At 41.1% G+C, this 24,342-nt stretch overlaps 2 protein-coding genes across 2 annotated transcripts in view; both read left to right on the top strand.

Annotated features, from left to right (window-relative positions):
- The window catches only part of LOC309474864 (immunoglobulin superfamily member 1), a 278,361-nt gene that overhangs the window by 109,157 nt on the left and 144,862 nt on the right, over nt 1-24,342 (top strand). The window lies entirely within an intron of this gene.
- Nucleotides 3,737-11,927, top strand: LOC309475364 (leukocyte immunoglobulin-like receptor subfamily A member 3; the record flags this gene model as incomplete). Its single annotated transcript, XM_082138135.1, has 8 exons — nt 3,737-3,791; nt 3,865-4,122; nt 5,523-5,891; nt 9,944-10,069; nt 10,369-10,539; nt 10,636-10,917; nt 11,168-11,410; nt 11,505-11,927. 8 exons carry the CDS (start codon nt 3,737-3,739, stop codon nt 11,627-11,629), a joined length of 1,629 nt encoding a protein of 542 aa, XP_081994261.1. The 3' UTR covers nt 11,630-11,927.

Raw genomic sequence — 24,342 nt, 5'->3', positions numbered from 1 at the left:
GGTTTTCTTTTATGGGCCCAAGGTTTATTTAGTTTATTTATTATTAATGTAATTTATTATTGAAATAGTAATTTCCTTTTACTTAACAAAATTGCACTTTTATATTCTATAAGAAATTATGCAATAAAACTGTGCAGTTGTTTAAATCTGATTTACGTGTTGTTGTGACTCACAAATGCTGCTTCCTAGAGCCTAGGTCTTGAATTTCAGTGGTTCTAATATCTTTGAGCTAGAACTGAGTAGAATTGCTATCCCGTTCACACAGCAACTTACAGTAGCCTAGCCTCTCGAATACTGTCTGAATGGACGACGTGCAACGGCAACAAGAGGCATTTTCACTATGGTTGCTGTTTAGCGATTCGCTAAACAGCAACCATAGTGAAAATGCCCAAAGTAATTTCAAAGATGGTGATGTCCATAAAACTGAAGAGTCTTTAATCACTTTTGACACAACAAGAGTCCAATAGGGGTTATGCGCAACATACTTCCGGGTTCTACAAAACAGATATAACTACTTCCGGTCGTCAGCTACTGAGGTAAACACAGCGTAGGAATGGCGACCTTTTATAGCCGGTGTTTACAGGAGCTACCCATTCTATCCATTTCAGATGTACATTGTATTGTCAAACGGACTTCCAGAGCCCCGAGTACTCCGTTAGATAAAGGATTTAAGTTTTTACGCCTCCTCATATTCATGATTATGAAGGTATGTAAGTTAGTATATGTAGCTTTTGCTAATGGCACCCGATGTAGAGTTAGCTAACTATCAGTAAGTTAGTTTAGACTTGTATGCCATCATAGTAGTTTAACCTTTTATATTTACTTGCAGACGATTAAAACAATCAAATGAAGACTGCATTTTATTTTTTTATAAAAAAAAAATTCTGATACTTAAGCATTCGTGACATTTTAATTAAAACAGAAATAAGAATTGTATTCTGAAAAAGCGAAAAATAAGTTACCTCAGAGATCACCTACTGCTGCAGATGCGTACAGTAGTGCAAACCGGAAATGCTTATACCTGTTTTCCGGTTCGAACGTTGGGCGATCCACATAACCCCTATTGACCCTTCGCAGGGAGTTTGATTGACAGGCGATCTGACCAATCATAATCCGCCATCCGCCAAATCCGCCATTTTTGTCCGACAAAGCAGTTAGGAGTGTAAGTAGATTAACGTTGGAGGATTTGAACTTGAAAAGCGGTGTGTACTGACGTCTTTCCACGGTTAAAACAACATTTCTTCTCATGTTCTTTCATGTTTATTTGATGCTATAAATGAACTTGAAGGAAAAGATATCGGTTCACGAACAGCTTTAAGAGGCTCTACAGTGATCTGTCAGACACATTAAAGAGCCACAAAACGGTATTTATTGTTTAAATTTTTTTACAAAAATTACCAAATTTCAAAGTTGAGACTTTGTTTCATATCAAAAGTAACCTGGTCTGTCCTGTCTGTCAGTGCATTGTCAGTGTCCTCTTTGCTCCGCGATGTATTTTTCACTGTGTGAGAACATGGTGGGGCATGGCTTGTCGGACATAGCAACAGTAACTAAAGGGGGCGGGTCTTTGCGAACGGTCAATTGAGCCGCGAGTTCATCCGTCAAATCTCCATTAACTGAAAGTAGCTTTTATATCGGTGTGGTGGAGAGTGGAACATGTGAGTCACGCCACTTGTGCATAGAAAAGCTCTATATATGTAACGAAAAAACAACTCTGTCACCTGACTCTATCCGGTCCCCATACCACGTTTTGTCACGAAAATACACGTGAGAAGTGGAACGGGAATTGACGTGAAACAGGAGTTGTCTATTTGAAACCGGACGCTGGGACAAAATTGGCGGTGCAAGTTGTTTGCGCAATAATCTGTTCAGAACCCCCAGTTTTTGATACGTCGTTTAGTATTTTCACACATAAAGATTGGCGAGAGCGGATCACCCACAGATCTGCACGCGATTACAGCCCGACCTGTCGTTGAGCTCGTTAACTTGCAAATCGGGCTTAAAATCCTGTTGTGTGAACTATAGGCTTAAGTTGTCCAGTCTGCTTCGTTCACACAGCATGTTTTCCGAGAATACAGTTGTGAGTCCTGAAAATGGACTTAGGTTATAAAATGTGCTAAGCCAATCTCATAAAAAATTTAACTGTGTGAACTTAACTGTATATAAGGTCACTGTGATTTTGCCAAGTAAGACATGTTCCTGGATTAACATTTGTTGATCTTGGAATAACATTCCTGTCCCAAAATTTAGTCCTTACCCTATCCCTGTCCCTAAACCTAACCCATACCCATAACTTTTCCCTAAAATCAGAGGGAAATGATAGAATTACACTGATGTTGAAGCACCTCACCCTGGTTCTAAGCCTAAACTTGACATAAACTGTAAACTTGTCCCTCAAATCTGATTGGTTGATTGGAAAGTTGTTCCAGGATCAACAAATATGTTGATCCAGGAACATTGGTGAAATCACGTTCACCATATAGGTCCTCAAATACAGGAGGACTGGTGACCGTATTGGGTTGCTGTGTGAACGTGGATATGTAAGATTCCCTGTAAAAGCAGGTACTGAACCAATCAAACATAGGCTACTCATACTGCACAACATGTTAACATCCTTACTAGCATATTAAAATAATTTTTAATCAATAAGTTTCATGAACTGGAAGCAGAAAAGTAGAATTCCTTATGATTCCCATCGCTTATCTTGATGCCGGCTATGCATATTACACTATATCCACATAAATAGGCCAACCAGTGCTGTTCAGTTTGATTATGAAAGGGGCATATAACAACATTTCTGTAACTTGCACGTTATTCATTGTGACAATTTCAAAAACATGTTACAAGATTATCAACATTATCAGGTTTTCTGTAACACATTTATGTCTTTAATCTGTCATTATGTTCCTAAAGATCTGACAGGAAGTCTTAAGGCTTTAATACAGTCTGTCTTTAACCGTCAGTCATTATTCAGTCAGTATGGAGCTCAGTCAACTTCCTCTTCTGCTCTGTGAGTATTATTTCCTCTGTATGTGTTTCAGTGGAAGTTAATTGATCCTAAATAAGAATCAGTTTTTTTTTATTTATTTTTTTTTATTCCACTCTCCGAGTTGACAATGTTAGCTTCAGATCTTCACTGAAACCCACTCAACTCAAACTGAACATTTAAGAAGAAATGCAGCTAAACCACATAATCAACAGTTGATTATTTCCATGTACAGTACACACTGTAATGATTTTTTCTCTTATTGTTTTAGTGCTGATTTCAAACATCCACTCTGGACAAACTGAAGGTGAGTGAATTTGATTAGTACATTTGATCTCATATGGGAGATTTTACAAACCATCTTAGAAAATGAGGGTTATGATTGAGGTTAGCAGGGTTTAAAAAAAAAAAATCACAAACCTTGTTTGAGTAAAAATTAAACAGCTCATCAACATAATATACAGTCCCGATTTTCTGGAAGTTCTGAATCTCCTTTTTTTAGGCCACGTTTTACCATATTCTTGTAAATTGCCATTCATCTCAATTTTCTTTTTTCCAATCATAATTTGTAATACATTTATTAATCTTCATTTATATTGTTTAAATGTTCTCCAAATGAATTCATATTTGTATGTTACCTAAACTTAGGGGAGTAATCAAACATGTCCATTAATGCCTTCATAATATTTTTTAAAATTTTTAGTTTTGAAATATGAAATTGCACAGATAGTTTGCAACACTTGTTGTAGAATGATCCATGTGTCTGTAAAAACACCAGAGGAAACTAGCCTGACATTGATCAATGGTCACTGACCAAATCGTCAGATTAATCTTTTCATCTTTTTGCTCCCAAATTCCCATTGATTTTATATTGACAGATTTTTCCAAACCAACTCTGACTGTTGAGCCACAGAGTTCAGTGTTCACTGGAGACTCAGTTACTCTGAGATGTGAGCTGGATAAAATAACTGGATGGGAGTTTCTCTGGAGTAAAGACTCAAGCACTGAATCTACTGAAGCTGAAACTATAACAATCAGTCGTGTGAAAGTCTCTGATGGAGGAGAGTACAGATGCAGAGCAAGAAGAGGAGGAAATTACACAGATTACAGCGAACCAGTAGTGGTGACAATACATGGCAAGTATTTTCATAAGTATTTTTCACACTGCGCTATCTTTATTAACCCTGGGAAATGACTAATAACGCTGTAGCCTATTATGCATGCCAGACAAGTAGTTGGCAATGTCACTTTGTTAAGAAAGACTACGTGCCTAGGCACATACACATTCTTTTACTACAGTGTACTCTAGCCGAACGCACAATATAGACACAAATTACATCATCTATCATTGTTTTGTTCGATTTTCATACTAAGGGTGTTAATCTTGATAATACTGTGTTATTAGGCTACTTCGTCTTCTGGGTAATTTTCATGTTTACGTGAATTTTCATTTTCATGTAATTTTCATTGTGCCTGATGAAGACCTTATGTTTGAAACGTTGTAGGCTACTATAAATTCAGCTATTATTAGTAGGAGCAGCTATTTTCAGTGTGCGGACTTCACGCTTCTTTTTTTAATTTTCATGTTCACAAAGCCAGAAACATTCACTGTAATCCCAATTTTAGAATGTTCTCATCTGATATAAAGTCCCTTTTTACTTCCTTTAAGAAAATGTCAAAACCTTTGAACACAAACACTTCGAAAACATATATCATCATTGAGTCTGTTGTAAGGGACCTTCATTTTTTCATGATGAAAATGTTTTATATTGTGTTGATTTGTGTAATTCTTATAACGCAAGCCCCCCTTTCTTTCTTACTGTTAATATCTGCATCCTTTCATTTGCAAAAAGAAAAAAAGAGACTAAAATAGACTAAAAACAAAATACGCATGTGCATTACGTCACCGTTTTCACAGATTTGCGTTTCTGTAGATGATGATGGTGTCGTTTTCTAAAACCTGTACTTTTAAACCCGTTATCAAAACGCATAAAAAGTTTTCCGTTTTTAGTTGAAAACGATGTCTCGTAAATGGCCCCTTAGAAGCAGGGTTAGCATCGTTTGCCTCATATTCACATGCTTTGGACAGTCACAAATGTCAAATGGTGACAGAAAACGTGACAATTGGAATACAAATAAAAAAAGACTTTCATTCTGACCTTTATAGTCCGAAAAGTCCATTGATGATAAACGTAAAGTCAATATGAAGATGTGCAATGCTAGAGCCTTTATGTAAACATATCGTGTGTGCCGTCCATTCAGTAAGTGACACTGACACTGCAAATATGCAAATAAGGATATTAACCCAGGATTTAGGAATGAACAGTGTGAAACAACAGTTTAATACCCAGGATTAATTGTAACCCCAGATAAATTATGAGCAATGTAACATATGAAGCAAGGTAATCAATCCCATTTACCTGGAATGAAACAGGGTTAATCATTTCAGGTGTGAAAAGCCTTAATAACTGGCTATAAAAGCTATAGAGAACAACACTTTAGTCTAACCTGATTTAGCATGTTTTTTACAATCAAGTAACAGTTTGTACAGTGAAAGCAGCACATTTTAGTATTTACTTTTACTTTTTATTATTTTATCACATTATTTTCATTGTGAATTGTTATTGTGCAGAAAAACCAAAACCCAGAGTGACCATTAAACCTGATCGACACATATTTGGTGGAGAGACAGTCACTCTCAGATGTGACATATATGGTGAAGGAGTCACTAGCTGGCGGTACAACTGGTATAAAGACGGTTCAACCAGTGTTTTCAGTGAACGACAGGAACACACATTCAGTTCTGTTACTGAGTCTGACTCAGGGAAATACTCCTGTTATGGGACAGAGACTGAAGGATCACGCAGCTCACATCTCAGTGATGATCTTACACTGTCAGTATCAGGTGAGTTTGATCATCTCTTCATACAGCTATGAAGTTTATACAAGTTTAAAGGAATATTCCAGGTTCATTACAAGTTAAGCTCAACCAACAGAATTTTGGATGTTGTGGATGCTATAAGGGGTGCTTAACAGTTCAGAGAGGGTGCTAATAAGATTCGTTGAATTGTGTAGTAATGAATGCCTAATCTGCAGGTATCTAAACAATATGCAGTGTGTCAAGAAGCTATGAGGTTTAGATCCTTAAAATACATGCCACAGCTGGGGTTTTGCTATTTGAAGAGATACATGTTAAATGCACAAATAACTTAAATAGCCTTTATTTATTACATATAATTTACTTTACCCTTAGAGCTATATTTACAAGGTCACATTGTACAGATATTAAGCACAAAGAATAGGCACCGATTTAAGTTTCTGCAAGGTGACATTCATATGCAACAAATGCTTATTACACAATAATAATTATATTATAGTTATTAGTTGTTCAAGAGTAGCCTACTGTATTTTTCTCCCTCCGATGGATTAATTACTCAAAACTGATTTGTGTCTTGTGAAAACAAACACACAGACCGCAAATATATTATCAACCAAACAAAATCATATTCTTTCCTTGAGTGTTGTTGCGAGTGTAACAATATATACAAGGGCAGACAGGCAGAGACAAAGGATATAAGTGCTAAGAGTACATTAATGAACAAACAAAAACAAGCTACATCCAATGACTGACAAGCAAAAAGAGAAACACAGGGGCCATTTATACACAAGGGGTAATGAGACTACCAAGACACACCTGGGAACAATTAGGGACTAATTAACATGAAAAACTGCGAGGACTACGAACATGGCGATGGCACTGAAACAAGAAATAAAACAAAAGTCCAAACCAGACATGGAGAACATATTAAAGAGCCCCCCTTATGACCAGCTTCCAGATGTTCCCAAGCCAACAAAACCCCAAAACAAGTTTCCAGGTGGGTGGTGCTCCCACCACTTTGGAGTGGAGGTGGACCATGGGAAGGGACGGAGGGCCAGGACCGTGGAGTGGCGGAGCAGAGAGCCAGAGCAGAGTCGGAGGATCAGGGCAGATGGAGCAGGAGACCACCTCGACAGAGCAGGTGGAACATAAGACCACCCCGGCGGAGGAGGAGACTGTACATAATTGGCCTCTGTGGCTGCAACAGAGCCGACTGGGACCATAAGGAGTTCAGGAACGGCCTCTGGGGCTGTAACAAAATCGACAGATGGTGCAGAGAGTTTAGAGTCGGTCTCCTTGGCTGTGGCAGAGCCAGCAGAGGGCACACTGGTAGAATTTGATTGAGTGATCAGCTGGTTACTTGGCAACAAACAAGCCACCACACACACAGACAACACCTACAAACACACCCGACAAATACGCAAAATGAACACACGGATCTATGAACCGTGACAATAAGGATTCGTACAATTTTTCACTTGAACTGAAGGGAGGCTCACACTCTGGAGCTCAAGAAAAAATCACGTCCTTTTGATTTTTCAAGTCCTTTACATGAAAATCAGTTTACAGGATTTCAGAGACAACCTAGGAAGTTGGGGAAGGTCTCATTTCATAAGTTTCATTGTTCACACATTGGCAGTACAAATACAATACATATAGCCCCTATTTACATATGTTTAGAAAGCAACCTTTTTTCTTTTTCCATCACCACCAGTCTAGGATAAAACAAAGTGCAATAATTCATATTAAAATACATCAGGGGCTTAAGCCCCCCCGGCAGCGCTGGATGATTCTGTCAGCATTAAAGACTTTTAAAATAATTTAACTCGCGTTCATGTTTGAATGCCTTGTGTTTGTGATGCAAAAGACTATGCGCGCTAACCATTACCATAGTAAACATAGTAAACGCTTGAAGATATACGCATAGTAAAAAAACATAGTGAACGCTTGAAGAAATCAGACCAATCATAAAGGCTATCACAATCATGTTTTCATTTTATCTGTCAGTAGCCTACGTCTCGTCTCATTATACCGGACTATCATAAAATAAAGCAACTTTTTTTTCGGGAGCTTCCTGTTTCTCTGACGGAAAATATCTGTATGGGAGTCGAGAGAGTGCTGCTAAAGCTCCTCAGGTCGTATTTTTGGTGGCATATATTTGTAGAAATTATCATTCTTTCTAAATGTGATGTAAATATGTCCTGTAACTACCAGATAAACAGTAACAGACGCGACTGAAGAAGTAAGTGTACGTGTCCTCTTTCTTTTGTGAAATAGACCTAACGGTAATTTATTTCTGAGTGACTAATGTGCAATTTTGACATAAATTAATTCATTATGATCAATGTATCACTTTTTATTGTAAACCTGTGGTAAAACATCGATGCTTGGGTTTTAAATATTCAAGTAAACAACAAAAATGCCAGCAAACGGCCGCTTTTATCATGTTTGTTTTCAACGCTGTTTCCAGTGATTTCTGATTCGTTTTCTGATAAAACTTCCATTTGTTGGTGAATGGGTTAGTGTGACGTTGTTCCAGAGAGGCGTGTGACGGGCGTGTTTTAGTGAAGCGCTGTGGAGCTTCTGGCCCGACAGTGGAAACGCAGGCCCGGTTTAGTTTTAGTTTTTTTTTATGATAGTGACAGCGTAATAAAAAAAATAATAAAAAAATATATAAAAAAAAGGAAAATCATTAGGAAATGAAGACATTTCTGTGTGCGTTAAAACCTCGGGAAACCACACCCTAGTGTCAGTGTTGGTTGAAACAGATGAAACAGGATCTAAGTGCAGCAGTCTTTATTTAGAAATAAACTCAAATCTTCAAAAAACAGAATTTTAGGAACAGGAACAGAACAACCAACTAAATACAACGTAGAACGGACCATGAACAGAAAGACACAAAGGGCCCTATCTTGCACCCAGCGCATTTGACTTTGTACACCGACGCATGTATCATTCCTATTTTGCACCCGCGCAAAGCGCGCTTTTCCCTCCACAGAAGCACGTCGGTAAACTAGGGAATGAACTTGCGCTCCCTGGGCGGTTCAGCGCAAAAAAGGAGGCGTGTTCCGGCGCAAACGTTCCTTCATGCTATTTTGCAGGTTTAGAAAACAATTGCGCCACTAACCAGGAAAAAATAGTTTAAAGTCAGTGGCGCGTTGCGCATGTTATTCATATGCTATTTTAAGGGCGCATGCTTGGCTATAATCAATGTAACGTGTGCACAACGCGCATACACTTTGATTCTCTCATCTACACAGAAGCAGCAGTTTTCATTTTTGCAAATCATACATTATTACGATAAATAGATAGATAGATAGATAGATAGATAGATAGATAGATAGATAGATAGATAGATAGATAGATAGATAGATAGATAATTTATTATAAAAGCATACATCTAGCTTACACATTTACCCAAAGTATCATACGCCTTTTTAACCGAAGTTAATTTGGGTGGGTTTCTCCATCCCCAACGTCCCTGACGAGAGCGTTGCTCTCCTTGGCTGTGAACCGCTCCTGGCGCGCGCCTGGCAAATCCGCCGTTATAATAGGAATCCGCTTTAGAACAAACGCGCCTGCTCTTAAAGGGAATGTGAGATGACGCTCTGATTGGTTTATTTCACGTTACGCCCAAACCACACCTATGAATAATGAAGATACTTCAGACCAACCCATTTTAGATTTGCGCCTGGCGCAAGAGTCATTTATCCCGCCGAGAAAATAGCAACAGCGCCAAGACCCGCCCACAAAGTTACTTGCGCTTTGACACTTGCGTTTCAGATCGTTAAAATAGGGCCCAAAGGGCTTAAGCACACTGCAAACAGAGGAATTAACAAAACAAGAAAACCAACCTAGAAACAGACATGAGCACACTCAAAACGTGACACCTAGGCTAGTGCCACCAGCAGCTCCTGACCATAAATTCAGGTCCCAGTCACTTCTAATGCAAGTGGCTCCACATAACCAATACGTTTTTTTTGTGTGTGTGTGTGTTAAGCAACAATACAAATGCTGTTGATTGAGCTTAACTTGCACTGAACCTGGAAAATTAAACATTATTGATTTCTCCCTTCTAGATCACAGAGCAGTTTTAAGCGTTTCTCCTCAGAAGTGGTTGACTGAAGGAGATCCAGTGACTCTGATCTGTGAGGTTAACGGCTCCTCTACAGGCTGGACATTCAGCTGGTTCACTGAAACTGCAGGTCAAAAAAATTATTAGTTATTAGTATGATTGAATCAACCTAACTAAATTGGATTAAATCAATAAATGTCATGTTTAAAGGTAAAGTGTGCAATTCTAGTGTTCTAGTGTCACCAAACAGGATGTCAAATACTTGTTAGTTGAGCGTTGCTGTGTCCTTCTGGTTAGGAAGCTGCATATTATGCAAAGATATAAGAAAATATTTTAACATTTAATAAAGTTATATCAAATTTAAAGGGCAAATCATGTAAAAATAAATTTTTAAGGTGGCAACTTCACATTTTCCGTTTTCTTTTACAGACTACAGAGATTTTTTTCAGTTGCTCTCAGACAGCAGCAGAGGAGCTGGAGGAAAATACACTGTCAGTTCTGCTGAACTAAATCACACAGGAGTTTATGTGTGCAGAGCAGAGAAAGGAAAACCAGCCTATAAAACTGGGTACAGCAACATACAACAACTATGGATCACTGGTGAGTTCACACATAGTTTAAATGATTGATTCATATTTAATAAAGACAATTTCCAAATTATAGCTGTATTGTCTTGTCAAATTATTGTCTTGTCAGGCGTTTCTCCTCCAGTGTCTCTGATCATCAGTCCCAGCAGAACTCAACACTTCACATCTGTCTCTCTCTCTCTGAGCTGTGAGGACCAGAGTAACTCTGATGGATGGACAGTGAGAAGATACACAGACATCGGCCGGCTGGAAGATTGTTCATCATTACGCCAGGGATCACAAACAGGATCTACATGTACAATCAGATCCACCAGCACATCAGACACTGGAGTTTACTGGTGTCAGTCTGAATCTGGAGAGAACTATCATCCTGTTAATATCACTGTACACTGTGAGTCTGTGTTTATGTTTTTATTCATTTCACTGACAGTTTACAATCAATACACAGGTTTATTAAACAAGAGCAGGATATACTGTAGTGTGACGTTGACCAGTAAACAACCAGCCAGACCATCATAGCAATACACTAAAAACAGAAACCATGTGGGCAGTGGAAAATATAAAATTATTTTTTTATTTTGTCTAGTTTTTATTATGTTACAATTTTGTTCAAATATTACATGTCTCCTTGGTTTCTGTAGCTGGTGTGATTCTGGAGAGTCCTGTTCATCCTGTGACTGAAGGAGATCATCTGACTCTACGCTGTTTATATAAATATACAACCGTATCAAACCTCAGTGCTGATTTCTATAAAGATGGATCACTCATCCAGAATCAAACTACAGAGATGATCATCCCTACTGTCTCAAAGTCACATGAGGGTTTCTACTACTGCAAACACCCAGATAGAGGAGAGTCTCCCAAGAGCTGGATCTCAGTCAGAGGTGAGAGTCACTGAAACTGTGAGCTGATTTATTTCTTCATATGCCCTCGTTCAGATATAGTGCATGATAAAGGGTTTGTGTGTCTCTTTTTCAGGGTCTCATTCAGACTCTCAGATCTCTGTCCTCCACATACTCAGTTCTGCACTGGCAGCTTGTCCATATCTGATAGTGACAGTCGTGCACAAATGCTGCAGAATGAGAGGAAAAACACCTGAGTGATTTATTAGAAGACATTGTAATTAATCTAAAAAATTATATTTTGTTGACCAACATCTTAGTCACTATATGGACAAACATTTATATGTATTTGTATTTATATGTGTTTTTATACACTTTCCCTTTCCACACTCGCCTTTTGCTTGCACACCGGGGATTTATTAGGAACTTACATATATGCATAGCTGCTTTGAAGAAATATGAATTGTGAAAATTGCTATACACATCAATTGAATTGAATTTGTCTCACTCTTCCTCTGTATCTTTCTCTTTATAAATATACACATTTCTTAATGACAAAGATGTTGTCTGTCTTTTTCTGTTTTCAGTTTTCAGTTTCCTGTTTTGTATTGCTGCAATGCTCAGAAGATTTTTCAAATTGTAGCAAACAGAGAAAACGATAGACTCACTTAACAGTTTTGAGTCTTCTTTCTTTATTAACGTGAGATCCTGTTTGACCAATGCTCCTACCTCAAAGACCTGCAAATTCCAAACTTCGGGAAATGGAAGCTTTAGCTAAGTTCTGCCAGGAAGACTCAATCACTACGTCACTTATTACCTTCATCTCTATCCAATCACGTCTTCATACTTTCTGTATAAAAGATGGTACTTACTCATGTTTGAGCTCGCAGATGCCGACGCGACATCAACCTCCATCCTCCCCACCACCACCAGGATGGTCCTGTCCATACCTTCTAGGGGGGTCGGCTGCGCCCCTGCCTTCGTCTCCAGGCAGGAGATGCAGATCCGCTACCCTCGGATTACGAGCTATGGACGGGGCCTACGCCAAAGAACTTTACAATGCTTGCCGGGCTGCCAATAAATATATGCTTTGTTACATCACTTTATCTTCCGAGTCTTTCTGGTAGAACTTTTCCCCCAGTTCTTCAGAAGAACACCCCACCCCTTAAAGACCCACACAAACAGAACACAGGAACAGAACATATGAAATTAGATCAAACCTGAACCTGAATGAGAAATTCAGTGTTGTTTTATGGATGATATTTGGCTAACATAATGGAATCTAGTGCGAACTTTAATAAGGTTTATTAAAAACAATACATTTTTATTTAAATAAAAAGATCTGAAGACCACTGGTGTGAGCTTTGTAATCTTTAGTCTGTGGTTTATGTTACATCATAGTACCAGTAATGTTGATGCAATTGTTTTATTTCTACAGTAAAGACTTCTTCCTCTTCCACCCACCGTCAGTGTCCTCAGATTTGTGTTACATGTTTTACTGACGCTGTTCAATGTACAGTGCAAAACACACAGCAAATCAGCGACCAGAGTAGACTGTAGACTGATTCCCTAGTGAATTACTTTTATGAGTTAGTTCTTATTAAGTGAATCCAAAAATATTTAAAATTAGTAGGTGCAAATACTTAAATGCAGAACTCACTGAACTGCTAATTATTAATTTTTGGTGTTGTTTTATTATGTTGTGTTGTACTTTAAGTCGGCATGAAAATGGACCCTATTACTTTGTTAGTGCACATTACTAGTCTTATGGTGAACAATTCATGTTGTAAATCAAGTCATTTGATTCAAGTAAATCCCTAAAAAATTTACATTTTTTTATCAAAATCTGAAAATATACTTCCTCTCCGGAATGGTCTTCCTTCTCTGTTGGCATCAATTTGATGGCATACAAAAACGTCTCGGGTTACGAAGAGGGAACGAGACGCTGTGTCGAGACACTGTGGGGTGTCATGTGAGGCGTCACATGAGACACGTCACTGTCATGTGATGTCATCGACCAGGAAACTATAAAGCATACCTGGGAACAAACAGTCACTAGCTTCTGATAGGCTGTGGCAAGTCGCTCACAGGCATCCAGGGAGTATGGCAGGGCGACGAAGTGTCTCTTTCCCTCTTCAGGGAACCAGGGTTACAGTCAGAACCCGAGACATTCCCTTTTAAGGGAACTCGAGCTGCGTCGAGAAGCTGTGGGAACAATATCCACGACGCCATAGTAACAAGTGCCTGTCCGTGTGAAATCTCTGCGCACACTAAGGGTGCTTTCACACTTGGTTCGATTGCCTGTTCCGAACCCGAGTTCGATTGCTCCTCCCTCCCCCTGCCCCCGATGGACTGTGTTCACATTATATTATTTGTATCCGAACCGCGGTACGCTTACGTCATCAAGCTGCAGCTGGCGCGTACTCATGTTGCTTGGTAACCGCTATGAAAAGGCGTCAAAATGGATAGAATTGCTCGCTTCACATTTGTTCTTCTTTTTTTGAACCTTTGGTTTTGTTTTCAAAGAAAAGATACAGAAACACACTTGCGTCTGTCTGCCGCAAAAGTATTAAAACCGTTCCAAAGACAGCGGGATGTCCGCCCGCCCGCCCGCCGAAGACAATTTTTGTGGAGGCAAGCAGAAATCATCTCTCTGCTTGCAGTGCGTCAATCCCGCTTTTTGTCAAGGTAAGTGTATATAGACCCTTTTACAGTTGTTAAACACACGCACGCAGGCACGCACCAGATTATACGTCATCAATAGCGGTTCACTTCCACGATTTGGTACGATTGCGTTCATATCAGCAGCGAACCGTACCCGAGTTCACATGAACCGTACCCCAGACCACCTTTTTAAGCGGACTCGAGTACGGTTCACGAGTGCACACCCGAGTTCGGAAAACAGCGTTCACATCATCCAAACGAACTGAACTCTGACGTCATTCGAACCCAGGTGCGCACCAAAAGTGCTAGTGTAAAAGCGCCCTAAGACAAAAACATATGCGCCTCTGGAGTGGAGCCGAGGTCAAGGTCATAAACCTCACTAATGTGTGCTGCGAGGCAATATCCCAACACATCACAAACATATTTGAGGGAAACTCCTTACGATAATGTTTTAGAAGCAACCATACTCCTAGTCTCTTGGTCTGACGCCTCACAGTGCCACAAAGGAAACATTACTAGTGGGTGTCTCCCCAAGGATACACATACAGAAGAGGCCGCCATGTACACCTTTAGTGTGGAGGGGGGTAGACCTGCGGAGAAACGCCCCTGCAGGAACTCCAGCACTGCACCCACTGGACAGATAACTGGGTCCGGCTGGTGCTCTCCACACCAGGAAGTGAAAAAAATATCCACTTCAAGGCATAGAGTTTCCTCGTGGAGGGAGCTCTGGAATGGAGGATGGTCTCAACAACCTCAGTTGAGAGACCTGAACTTATGAGCTGGCCCCCCTCATACCCCTTTTCCACCAAGGCAGAACTGGTGCTGGTTCGGAGCCAGAGCCTAGTTTCAAATCGGTTCTTTGTTTTTCCACCGCCAAAGCACCAGCTCCGAACCAGTAAAACTGGTTCTTAAGTAGCACCAAATCATTGCAGGGTCTAGAACGGAGCCAAGAAAGAACCGCTTGCGTCAGAGGCTGGGGGCGGGGTTACCGTGGCCAACAAGACTGAAGAGAAACTTGTGACCGCCATTTTTAAATAGCAGCTAGTCGAGCTAATAGCAGCTCGATTATAATATCCGTCTATGTAAGTTACGGCGAGCTGCACGAACGCGTTGGATTCGCCGTGTTTGGATGCCGATTTATTTTCGCAAACCCATGAGCATCCATAGTAACGCAACGTCTATTATTGTTGATGCCTTGTTCGAGATGCATCGGAGCAGCGTGGACCGATCAGAGCTGCGGGAGTGTTGGGAGATCATACGACTCCTTGTGCTTTTTGATCGCTTTCGCAGTGCTTTGATTTCATGTGCTGATCGTTCTGCGAGAAGCCGATGCATCTCGAACAAGTCTGGTGTGTTTGTGTTTGGCGTTGCCGCACTAGCGTTGCTGGGCAACATGATACGTATGCAGTGACGTAAGATATAGCTCTGTTGTGGCTCTCTGGCCGGTGGAAACGCAAACCGGTTCTTAGTAAGCTCGTCAGTCGAACCAACTCCGAACTGGCAATAGCTCTAGCTCTGACCCAGCACCCGGTTCTTGTTGGTGGAAAAGGGGTATCAGAGGCCAAGCCCAAAGTTTCTGGGCGGGGGTGAAGGATTAACCCGCTCATCTGAGAGAAAAGGTGAGATGAGAGACTCTAGGTCCGAGAACCATACTCTGGCCTGCCAAAACGGGGCTATTAACCCTCTGAGTCTTTATACATCTTTATAAACTATAAAGTGTCTTCTTTTATTTGTGTACACTCACAATACCAACAAATCCTTGTGTTTTTGTAAAATAAAGAAAATAAACAGGGTGCGATTTCAGCTGTCGCAGTCTCCGCAAGAAACTTTCTGAAAGACGTCTGGATAATGAACGGAAACTCAGCGAATACTTATGACACAAACATGAAACGTACGTCTAAAGAAAGCTTGAAATGTCTACATTTAAATAAAATGATTCACATTTAAAACAAATATTCTCCTGCAATGTAATCTGTATGAAACTAAAGAGATGTACAGTTTCTCCTGGCTCAGCTAATTATCGTTAATGGGGTCACACCCACGAGCAGAGCGCGCTATTCATAAGATAATGTGTTGAGGAGATCTATGCAAAATGGTAAACGCCCCCAACAATGCCTTAAAAATCATTAGTTTCATCATAAGTTTCATTCACTTTCCTGCGCGTTTGGAAGATGGCACGCTACACCGGTGAGGAAGCTCTTCAGCTCGTCCTGGATAGTGACGAAGAGATCGCATTTTCCTCAGAAGAAGAGAGGGACTCCGACAATGAACGTTTGCATTTTAAATGGCGACTTGATCCAGCCGTGGATACAATTTTGGATGAGAAAGTTTTTATTTATGTTCGTTGGATTATTTCCAGACTTCTATTTGGATATATTTTTAAAATGCAATTTATTACTGTGATGTTAATTTTTACTCCAGTCTTCAGTTTCACATTCACATTTCACATTTCTCAAGAAACATTTAATATTATTAAAAATGTTGAAAACAGTTGTGTAAATTTTTTTTCAGGATTCAGGATGATGAATAGAAATTTAAAAAGAACAGCATTTATCTGAAATAGAAATCTGTTGTAACATTATTCACTACCGTTCAAAAGTTTGGGCTTAGTAAGAGTCAAAAACGGTAGTGTAAGTTTTTGTGTAAAACAAATGTATAGTAAAATTACTTTTTTTAACTTAAACTTGATTTTGTGAATAAGCCAAAACAATACATTCAATCATTAAGTCTACTCACATTCATTCTCTATAGTTCCCTCTGTCACCTTCCTCATTGATATTCCCTAGGGAGGGTCTTTGTCTCTTCAGGTGTGAATCTCAACATTATTTCTGGAAAAGAGCAAACTCATCCCCGGGCAGAGGATCTCTTTTCTCGGTATGGAGCTGGACTCGATCAACATGACAGCATGCCTCACGGAGGCCAGTGGCCAGTCAGTGTTGGACTGTGTGAGCTCGCTCAGACGCAGGACAGCGACATACGATATGGCCACTGATACAGCATCTGCAGCAGCTTCAAAACACCACTACTAGGCAAGCATGTACTGGTCCGTACGGACAGCATTGCGGCCGTTGCGTACATCAACCATTTACGCTCCAGCCGCATGTCACAACTCGCCCGCCATCTCCTCCTTTGGAGTCAGAAGCATCTGAGGTCGCTTCGAACCATTCATATTCTGGGCCTGCTCAACCGTGCAGCCGACAAGCCAACAATTGAGACTCCTTCCCCAGGTGTTCCAGCTGATTTGGAGGCGCTTCGGGACCGCACAGGTAGATCTGTTTGCCGCCCCGGACACGTCTCACTGCCAGTTGTTCTATTCCCTGACCGAGGGCGCCCCTCGGGACGGATGCTCTGGCACACAGCTGGCCCCGGGGCCTATGCAAGTATGTGTTTCCCAAGTGAGCCTTCTTACACAGACACTGTGCAATGTCAGGGAGGACGAGGAGCAGATCTAGCTAGTTGCACCATATTGGCCCAACCTACAGGTTCTAGGTGACCTATGCTCTGGCACACAGCTGGCCCCGGGGCCTACGCAAGTATGTGTTTCCCCAGTGAGCCTTCTCGCACAGACACTGTGCAAAGTCAGGGAGGACGAGGAGCAGGTCTTGCTAGTTGTGCCATATTGGCCCAACCTACAGGTTCTAGGTGACCTATGCTCTGGCACACAGCTGGCCCCGGGGCCTATGCAAGTATGCCTACGCAAGTATGTGTTTCCCCAATGAGCCTTCTCGCACAGACACTGTGCAAAATCAGGGAGGACGAGGAGCAGGTCTAGCTAGTTGCAGCATATTGGCCCAACCTATAGGTTCTAGGTAACCTATGCTCTGGCACACAGCTGGCCCCGGTGCCTACGCAAGTATGTGTTTCCCCAGTGAGCCTTCTCGCACAGACACTGTGCAAAGTCAGGGAGGACGAGGAGCAGGTCTTGCTAGTTGCGCCATATTGGCCCAACCTACAGGTTCTAGGTGACCTACCCCAGGCGGTAGTTGACACCATCACTTCCACTAGAGCCCCCTCTACGAGGCGCCTCTATGCGTTTAAGTGGTTTGAGTGGTGTTCTTCTCACCAGGAGAACCCCCGAACTTGTTCGATCAGAGCTGTGCTTTCCCTACTGCAAGAAGGATTGGAGCGAAGGCTGTCTCCCTCCACCCTTAAAGTGTATGTTGCCGCTATCGCCACATCACAATGCAGCTGAGGGTGAATCGTTGGGAAAGCATGACCTGATCGTCAGATTCCTGAGGGGGGGCGAGGAGACTAAATCTGCTTCGGCCACTCTCGATACCCTCTTGGGATTTGTCTCTGGTCCCTTCGGCACTTCAGAGACCACCTTTTGAGCTTTTGCAATCAGCAGAGTTAAGTCTGTCCTGTAAGACAGTTATAAATACAGTTATAAATATTTGGGTATAATCATTGATTCTAAACTATGTTACAGAACCCATGTTAGCTATCTGGCTTCTAAGCTTAAGATAAAGCTTGGCTATCTTTACAGATCAAAATCATGCTTATCCATTCGTGCTAGAGAATACCTGGTGATGGCCACTTTTCTTCCCATATTAGATTATGGTGATCTGATATATATGAATGCTTCTGCCCAATGTTTGAAGAAACTGGATGTTGTGTATCATTGTGCATTACTTTTTTTCACTGGCTGTGGTTATAGGACACATCATTGTATCCTTTATTATACAGCTAAATGGTCCTCTCTTTATGCAAGAAGGTACACTCACTGGCTATGTTTTATTTACAAGGCACTTCTTGGACTAGCTCCTACTTATTTGAGTGTCCTTTTAACAAGAAATCACGGCCATTATGGATTACGTTCAAATGATGTTTAGATTAGATTAGATTAGATTCAACTTTATTGTCATTACACAAGTACAGGTACAAGGCAACGAAATGCAGTTTAGGTCTAACCAGAAGTGCAATAGCAGCAAGTGCAGGCTTCCATAAGTGCAGGACATGGATATGTACTGAATAAATATAGAGTTAAATACTATTATAAACAGAATTTTACAGATAGATTAGTCCTATGAATATAATATACAGATAACTATTACTGTGAACAGAATTTACAGCTAGATATGTACTGAATATAATATACAGATGGCTATTACTATAAACAGAATTTTTACAGATAGATCTGTACAATGAACATAATATACAGATGGTTATTACTATAAACAGAGTATACAGGTGAATATGTACTATGGATATATATACAGATGGCTGTTACTATAAACAGAATGTGAGCATAATATATAGATGGCTATTACTATAAACAGAGTTTTACAGATATATATATAAGTTAGGCTAAGATGAGCAGTATAACAATGGATTTAAAGTAGTGCAAATAAAGTTTGGACAGAAGCTATCCGAGTAAAAGTGCAGTGGAAAGTAATTGCATATTACAGTTAAAGTACGGAATTGCAAATGTATATGTAAACAATTGGTACTGTATAAATAAACAGTCGGCAGTGCAAATTGAGCATATTCCAGTCAAGGTAAGTAGGTAGTAGTGCAAGATGCATATGTAAACAGTTGTTACTATAATAACAGTCAGCAGTGCAAATGAACATTATAGTATTGCAAATAACAAAATGGAGGCAGGTGTGAGGAGGGAGAGGAGAGTCAATCAGTATATGAGGGGAGTGGGATCAATTAGGGTTAGAGTTTAATAAAGAGACAGCTCTGGGGAAAAAAAACTGTTCTTTAGTCTGCTGGTCCTGGTCTGGAGGCACCTGAAACGCCTGCCGGAGGGCAGGAGAGAAAACAGTCTGTGGGCTGGGTGAGAGGAGTCCTTAAGGATGCTGCGAGCTCAATGCAGACAGCGTTTCCTCTGGATGTGCTCGATGGCAGGTAGTGGAGTCCCAGTGATGCGCTGGGCGGTTTTCACCACCCGCTGCAGTGCCTTGCGCTCTGCAACAGAACAGCTCCCATACCACACTGTAGCACAGTTGGTCAGGATGCTTTCTATTGCACAGCGATAGAAGTTCACCAGGATAGTCGATGAAAGCTGATTCTTCCTCAGTGTCCTCAGGAAGAAAAGGCGCTGGTGAGCCTTCTTGACCAGGCAGGAGGTGTTGGTTGTCCAGGACATGTCCGCCGAGATGTGGGTCCCCAGGAATTTGAAACTGGAGACACGCTCAACAGCCATTCCATTGATGTGGATGGTGTCGTGTGTGCCTCTTGACACTTTCCTGAAGTCCACGATGAGCTCCTTCGTTTTGGTGGTGTTGAGGAGCTGGTTATTTTCAGTGCACCATGTGGCCAGGTGCTTGATCTCCTCCCTATAGGCAGTCTCATCGTTGTTGCTGATGAGACCAATCACCGTAGTGTCGTCCACAAACTTGACGATGGAATTAGATCCGTACACAGGCTTGCAGTCGGAGGTGAAGAGGGAGTAGAGAAACGGGCTTAGCACACAGCCCTGTGGTACACCAGTGTTGAGTGTGATGGACGTGGAGCAGTTGGAGCCTGATCGAACATTCTGGGGTCTGTTGGTCAAAAAGTCCAAAATCCAGTTGCACATGGAGGTGTTGATGCCCAGGTCTCCAAGTTTGGCTATTAACTTAGTAGGGATGACAGTGTTGAATGCTGAGCTGAAGTCAACAAACAGCATGCGTGCATAAGTGTTCTTATTGTCCAGATGTGTGAGCACAGAGTGCAGTGCCATGGAAACTGCATCCTCTGTGCTCCTATTGCTACGGTAGGCAAACTGGTGTGAGTCCAATGTGGATGGTGGAGAGTCTTTTAGGTGTGCCAGGACCAGCCGCTCAAAGCACTTCATTACGATGGGTGTGAGTGCTACAGGGCGGTAGTCGTTAAGGCACTTCGGGCTGGAGTGTTTTGGCACTGGCACAATGGAAGTGCATTTAAAGCATGTTGGTACAGCTGCTTGGGCAAGAGACAGGTTGAAAATGTCTGTAAAAACCCCAGCGAGCTGCTCCGCACATGCCCTGAGTACGCGTCCAGGGATGTTGTCTGGTCCAGCAGCCTTGTGCGCGCTGATCCTGCTCAGTGCATTGCAGACATCTGTGGAGGAGAGTGTGATCGGCGGGTGGTCAGCTGAGGATTTGAACTTGGTGGCAGTTTCTCTGTTGTCTCTTTCAAAGCGAGCATAAAAGTAATTTAGCTCGTTCAGGAAGTTGACATCAGTGGCTGCGGGGGTGGAGTGAGTGGGTTTGTAGTCACTGATGGCCTGAATGCCCTGCCACATGCGCCGAGGGTCAGCGTTGGAAAAGTGTCCCTCTATCTTAAGCTTGTAGCAGTGCTTGGCCTCTTTGATGCCCCTTTTCAGATTTGCTCTGGATGTGCTATAGGCTTGTGCATCTCCTGATCTGAAGGCAGTATTGCGTGTCTTCAATAGGAGTCGCACTTCCCCGTTCATCCATGGCTTCTGATTTGGGTATGTGGTGATCTGCTTCTGGGTTGTAACACTGTCAATGGTGGTATTAATATAATCCAGTACAGAGGAGGTGTAGCAGTGATGTACTACACTTGTTGGTCCCCCGTGTCAAAACAGAATTAGGCAAAAAAGCCTTTATGTTTGCAGCACCTTCTGCCTGGAACCTTCTTCAGAAATCGTTGAAAATGACTACCTTTATTTCTTATAGACAGTTTGTTTCAACTCTGAAGAATGTGGAGCAGGTGAAAATTGGTCAGTGTAATTGTTCATAAAGTTGTATTAAGCCTTATTCAGCATAGGGTCTTGTGATATATATGTATGTGTATTTGATGTGTTTTTTATATGTTGGAAATTGTTCTTTATGTTTTTTATGCTGCATCTTGGCCAGGTCTCTCTTGTAAAAGAGATTTTTAATCTCAATGAGTTTCACCTGGTTAAATAAAGGATAAAAATAAAATAAAATAAAAAGACAATTCTGTATTTTTGAATCAAACCACCACACGACCGTACAGCAATTTGCTGTATTATTAGAAAACAGCCAGCTGCTGTAAAATAATGCTGTAATTTTTACAGCAATTCAACTAGGTTGCACATGCACTATTGTAATCTTGTATTGCACTTTTGTTTTTGCCATTTATGTGCTTGTTGTTGTTGTTTGCATTCATAGTTTGCCTCACAAATATCAGTGTTCAGTTTTCCACCTCGTGAAAACTATGCAAATGACAATTAGGCAAAAAGATAGCAAAAAATGTAATTCCTTTCTTGCCCTCAGCAGTCATTTCAATTCTTGCCAAAGGTCACAAGCTAAAACTTTTTTTCCAAACGTTACTTTCTCAAAAGTACAAACAAAATTGTTATTTGAATCGTACAGTAGCTGAATTCACTAAATTAAGAGGAACAGGCATAAATATTGTTACATCCCTTGTGTTGGTTTATGAATATTAAACTTTTCACAGGTACAAATATATTAGTGCCAAACTCGACACATTTATTGTTAAAGGCCTGAATGATTAGAAATAGATAGAGATGGGCTCATAGTTGTGGTTTGGTTTCTTCTCTTTCAGATCAGTGGCATTAACCAGTGTGGGAGGAACAGCAGCTGTTCACCAGTTTCTGCTTCTTAACTTATAAAATTATAAATACATCGAATACCATCATTACAATAAAGATCCATCAAAGTTATGATTCCTTTTCCATTAAACTCAAGAACATTACTTCTCATAATGGCAATTTTCTGCTGTTCACTTTGAAATTGAATGAGTCCTGACAACATTTCAGTAGGAAACTTGCGTGACATTTTTGAAAATGTGTTACAAGATTATCAACTTCTTAAAAAGGTTTTCTGTAACACATGAGGTACATTTGTATGTCTTCTTTAATCTCTCATTATGTTCCTAAAGATCTGACTGTATCAGGAAGTCTTGAGGCTTTAACTCAGTCTGTCTTTAACCGTCTGTCATTATTCAGTCAGTATGGAGCTCAGTCAACTCCCTCTTCTGCTCTGTGAGTATTATTTCCCTTGAAAATAATTGCACTTATGAATAGGATTGTGTTCCTGGTGTGTTTTTTTTTTTTTTTTTTCATTTTCTCAGAGCTTCAAATCCAGCTTTAGTTCATGATATATGAGTTAAAGATGAGTTTGAGAGAGGAAGTGTGCAGTTAGTGCTGTTTCTGAAAGAGAAATGGGTCAGTCTGTTTGTTCACTCACTCGGTTTAATGCTTGGTGTTTGCTGTATCGTTTGTTAGTTTTGTACAGTTTGCTGTCAAGATGCACTAAGTAGATTTTCACTTGTTAGTCTTCAGTAGATGTTCAATAGTATGAAGTTAGTAAGAGTTAATATGAGTTAATTGTTTTTATTGTCACTGTTTTCAGACTCTAGAAAGGTTTTTACAGAAACACTCATCAGTGCCACTAGATCTACAAATTAGAAGAAAGACTTAAAGAGAAATTAAACATTTCTGTGTTGTGAAGCTGAGAAACGTGTGAGAGTGAAATTATGCTGTTTCACAAGCAAAGAAAGAATATGCATTTATATGCAAGTATAATAGAAAGTCAATCAGCTCCATGTTCACAGTGTAATAATTGTCAGATTTTCCTATATTTGGCTGAACTGTCACTTTGGATGTTTGCCAGTGTAGTCAGTTTCTCTTGTACATAAAATAAGTTGCCTTTCGTGGTCACTACGAGTTACGTCAGTGACCACGAAATGGGGTTTCGCATAGAAAGCCTATCACCTTCGAGATTTAGAAAACGAGCCAATGGCAATGGAAATGCCTTGGGTCTGCGGATTTTGCATGCGTAACTCCGCCCTACCTCGTGGGTATATAAGGAAGTACGTTGGCATAGCGCAGTATGTTTTCTCTTCGGAGCCAAGAGCATCTTTTCACTCTTTTCACAAGCCATTCCTGAGTTTTCTCTTGCTCTCATCACCTCTTCGAGACGAGCGACTCTCCGGTGTTGGTGTGACGGCAATTTCAGCGAGTTCACATTGCCTGCTGATCTGTGCAGTGATCTGCCAGTGAGTGTGTTCTCCCTGTCCGCTTCAACATCCGCAGAGTTTTCCTCTCACAAAAAGAGCTTGCACGCTGTCTTGCGTGTTTGGGCATTGATCATGCTAAGGCAGCGTTTGTGGATGAGTCATGTTCTCACTGCGGGAACATGACCATCACAACATTACGGTCGAGACTCAATGACCTCTCTCGAGGGAGAGTCCCCTCATCCACACCCCGATCTACGGTCTCCTCTGGAGGTCGTACTTCGGCTGGTGGCCAGGGTGACCTGGGGGTGACAGTGTGGACGGATACGCCGACGATACGTCCTCGGCCCACACCCCCCTCTCCAGTGTTGCAACCCATGAGAGCTCAGACTGAACGCGGTGGTCCCTCCTCGGAGGCGCCCCGCATCTCT

This window comes from Leuciscus leuciscus (genome assembly GCF_965113295.1).
Source record: "Leuciscus leuciscus genome assembly, chromosome: 1".
NCBI lineage: Eukaryota > Metazoa > Chordata > Actinopteri > Cypriniformes > Leuciscidae > Leuciscus > Leuciscus leuciscus.
The sequence above is the reverse complement of the archived record's forward strand: the minus strand, read 5'-3'. Positions and strand labels throughout refer to the sequence as shown.